Below are 4,444 nucleotides of genomic sequence, written 5' to 3'. Positions count from 1 at the left end.
GATCTGCTGGTCATGCTTCTTGTGATGCACCCCGGGATATGGTTGGCTTTCTGTGCTGCCAGCGCACATTGCTGGGTCATGTTGAGCTTCTCATCAACCAGCACCCCCAAGTCCTTCTCCTCAGGGCTGCTCTCGATCCATTCTCTGCCAAGCCTGTATTTGTGCTTGGGATTGCCCCAACCCAGATTCAGGACCTTGCACTTGGCCTTGTTGAACTCCATGAGGTTCACACAGGCGCACCTCTCAAGCCTGTCAAGGTCCCTCTGGATGGCATCCCTTCCCTCCAGCGTGTCGACCGCACCACACAGCTTGGTGTCGTCAGCAAACTTGCTGAGAGTGTACGCAATCCCACTGTCTGTGTCGCTGACAATGATGTTAAACAGCTGCAGTCCCAATGCCAGTCCCTGAGGAATGCCACTTGTCACCAGTCTCCACTTAGACATTAAGCTGTTGACCACAACTTATCATTCTTATTCTAACATGTTTACAAGTTTGCTTTACTAACTTCTGTGTCATTTGGAAAGATTATGTTTTATTTTCAGGATATATTACTTATGTATTTTAAGACATAATTTTAAGTCTGATCTTCCAAAAATGTTGGTCATAGAAGCTGTTTTATGGAAAAGAAACCAGATCACAAAAAGAAGCAGAAAATTATAATCAAACTTGTCATCTTAACCACATGCCCAAAACAATTCTTCAGATATGCTAAGCAGCTTCACTGCCTTCACTGGAATCTGTACATAGTTCATCTTACATCAGTTCTTATGCTGTTTTAATATGCTAAGCAGAAAGGTAGTAGTATCTTCCACTTCTCCCTCATTTTTCTGCTGCATCCATTGGGTATAGCATGTGGAAGTTACTCACATGCTGTACTAATTGTGCTGGGTTTTTGAGATCTGTATTGGGTGACTTCTTTTCTTTACTCCTACTAACTTATGTTCGTATCGAGGCATTTTTTCTGCTGGTTGAGACTGATTGCTGTTTCATGATATTACTTTTATATTTTATCTGTATTACTTTTTGTTGTTGCTGTTGCAGAAATTGTTTTATCTAATATTTAGAATCTTTCAGGGATATCTCATTTTACAGTCTAACATTCTGGTAGATCTGAAGCCCTTTGCAGCTGAATGTTAATCCTCAACAGATTATTGTATAATTTTTTGAAAGCTGAGTGATACCAATGATGAAGGCAGTTGCCATTTTATTCAATGACAGTCTTTAATATGAGCATTTGTACTGCACATGATTTCTGATCCCTAAGTTCAGGGCATACTTAAGGTTTGGTATCATTCCAGGTATTAGTGGAGGAAGGCTTTTCCTGCCTCCGAGAGTGAGAACTGTAACTAATTGATGCAATCAGTAAGATTGTCAGAATATTTAAAAAATGGCAATAATTCCATATTTGACACTTCAGAAATGGTTTCTTGTTTCAGAATGTCATTAAGTATTTGTTTATCTAGTAAAGTGATCCTCTGTTTATATTTGTATGTGATCATCATTGATTCTTTTGTAATTTTCAGATTTTTTTTCTAACTTCATTCTCAAAAGTACTAGGTCAAATTATTTCATACTTTCCACTTGAACTTACTTAACTTTGTAACACAGGCTTGACTTTTGAAGGCCAAAGTGCATAAGGATGGGTGCACAGTTGTACATTTATACATTGTAATCAATTTCTTAAAAGGCATTATGGAGTCATATTTACTTATATAACTGTTAAAGTTTTTTTGAAATCAAGTTAAATAGTTCTCTGTTGTTTAAAAATACTATTTATCTGAGTCAGCTGCTTTCTTTTCTCATTCCATCTTCAATGAAATGAACATGATACAGGCTATTACATCTAAATACATTTTACATAGGCCAGTTATTTTTTGTCAAGAAACTAAATCAGATACCTAAAAAGCCAGCTTGTTAGTGTTTGTAGATTGAACTCAGAGCAATAGACACATCTATTTTGAAGATAACATGATGCTTTTGTAATTGTTTTTCTTCCAATATTTAATGATGTTGCAATCAGCCAGGATCATTCTGTAGTATTTGTGGTTGGCTTTTTCCTTGTATTTTCCATGGTTTTCATGCTGGCTTTGATGGCAAATACACCTTGTATTATTTTTTGGAATATGAGTTGATATATATCCTCTTTTGGGTGAAACTATACTCCCATAGTTAACAAGTTCTCCTTACTCTCTATCTCTTTTTACCTGTATGTGAACAGATTAAAAAGTTTAACAGCATCAGCTGTTGGTATTTCAAAATACTTATAATTTGATTTATCATACATGATATTGATGAGTGGGGTTTTTTCAGTACAGATAAACATTACTGTTCTATCCTTAAAAAATAAAATCTTCCATCTCAAAGTTATTCCTACTCTATGACATTAAAACTTTAAACTTTTTTGGTTACAGTTTTGAGGATATTCTGTGCCTTGCTGATTCCTCATCTTTGTCAGATATCACCCTTGATGGCAATCCAATAGCTCAGGAGACATGGTACAAACACACTGTTCTCCATCATATGATGCAGCTCCGACAGCTAGATATGAAGAGAATCACAGTAAGAAATTTCTGTTTTTGTCAAACTTGCTAGATCCTTAAATTCAGAAGTAAAGGATAGGGTTTTCTGTGTGTATATGTATATTTAAAATACCACCATTTTTTTGTAATTTAGTATGGAATTGAACAGTGTATAGACATTACAGTATTTAAAACTTTAACCTTTTTTCTTTTGTTCACTATTATTTAAGTATGTGCTGGTTTACTTCATTTTAACATGTTTATTTTTAAATACTTAAACTCTTCATTAGTAAATACTGTGTGATCAATTGCCATGTGACATGAAAGAATCTGCAAAGCTTTTGGTTAGAACTTTCCTGACAGTCTTTACTGGTTTGCTATATAGCTGAAAAGAAATAGCTTATTTCTTTCAAAGCAGTAGTCTGTTTACCCTAAAATTGGTGTTATTGGTATCTTCTTTCATTTTAAAAGTGTTGGTTTCTTTAGTTTGCCTCCCTAAGGAAATCTGGTGATCACACAGTTTCTGTGTGTCTGTCTTTCTCACTTCCTTACCTAACCTACTCTCCCCATTCGTTTCTGTTTCTGATGCTCAAGTTCAAGTGACCTTGATAAGGAATAGAGGACTTGCAGACAACTAAGTCTCCTACAGACTTCTTCAAAATACACTGTAAGGTAGAGGATGAAGGGCAATTACTGGGGGCCTTACCACTTTGTCAACTGTTTTATCTCTTAATATAGGAATAGCCATGCTAATGCTTCTGTGTCTACTCAAAAGTCACATGCAAGCATGAACTTCTTACAAGAGAAATCCATCCACCTGCAAGATAACAGATCTAATAAGCTTTACAAGCAACAGTGTTGCACTGTTATCCTTTTTTGACCTGGTGCTGATACATATACATTACTTTAAATGCTCGTTTGCTTTGTTCAAAGGTTGTACTGCATTAGAAATTGCACCTGTTGTTTTACCCTCTATCCAGTTGCCCTGTAGGCAATCCACTATGAGTATAAAATAGAGCCAATTACGATGTAAAATATAACATGTATGTGGAAAACATTAATTTTAAAAATAAAGTGCTTTGGGAGAGCACTTTGCTCCCAGCATTGGGAGTTTTACTCCCAGCATTGAAAATGCTAAATACTTGTTTGTTTGAAGGTATTCTGTGGGTTTTTTTTTTCTTTCTTGTATGAATCCGTACTGACTTAATTGAATACTTGCTAATTACTTTGCTTTTAAAAAGATCGTTTTCTCAGTATTATTTCAGAAACTCGAATCACATAAAGAAAATGGCTCTCCTGCCCCCTCCCCCCAGCTCCTTCTTGAGAGGAGATGGATCCTGGTAGAACTCTCAGTGATGGGAAAAACTGTAGAATGAGCTCAAACGCCTTTTTACACTGTATGGGATCTGTATGGGGAAAAAGCTATAAGAAATGCACAGCCATGGGAAAAACTTCATCTGGATTCGCACCTTGTTAAACATCAGAGAACCAGCCACAAGTCAGAAAGCCATAGAAAACTAGGCTTCACCAGTTGTGCTGCTCATAAATCTACTTGTAAAAAGATTGTGTTTTGTGTTCTTTATTTGCCTTCTGTTTTTTGAGCCTTGAACTTTTTTAACATTTTCTCCATGTAGAGGTAGCTGTGTTTTCTCCAATAAAAACCGTGTTACCTAGATAATCATATGACTTAAACTGGGATTTTAAGAAAAATAACAAGTATCATGAGATTTGTGATAAAATTAGAGAGCTGGCAATGCCAAATCCAGCTATTGTGCCGAATAATGCAACATGCTGTTGCCATCGGCTGTAAGGGTAAATGTAACTTGGGTGGGGGAATGGAAGAACGCTGTTAGGTATGTGCTTTTTCTCACTTGATTAGTGTACCTAAACTCTACTTACATTTATAGGATCTTTTCTTCATTAGT

General features: G+C 36.1%; 1 protein-coding gene across 1 annotated transcript in view; it reads left to right on the top strand.

Annotated features, from left to right (window-relative positions):
• Positions 1-2,411: 2,411 nt before the first annotated feature.
• The window catches only part of LOC104165045 (leucine-rich repeat-containing protein 49-like), a gene marked incomplete at its 5' end in the record, with an annotated part of 17,673 nt that continues 15,640 nt past the window's right edge, over positions 2,412-4,444 (top strand). The window contains one exon of the mRNA XM_009704563.1: positions 2,412-2,559. Within this exon, the coding sequence (XP_009702865.1) occupies positions 2,412-2,559 (148 nt within the window). The remainder of the gene's footprint in view (positions 2,560-4,444) is intronic.

The sequence above is a fragment of the Cariama cristata genome, unplaced genomic scaffold (assembly GCF_000690535.1).
Source record: "Cariama cristata isolate BGI_N322 unplaced genomic scaffold, ASM69053v1 scaffold36537, whole genome shotgun sequence".
Lineage (NCBI taxonomy): Eukaryota > Metazoa > Chordata > Aves > Cariamiformes > Cariamidae > Cariama > Cariama cristata.
This window is presented reverse-complemented; position numbering and strand designations above follow the sequence as displayed.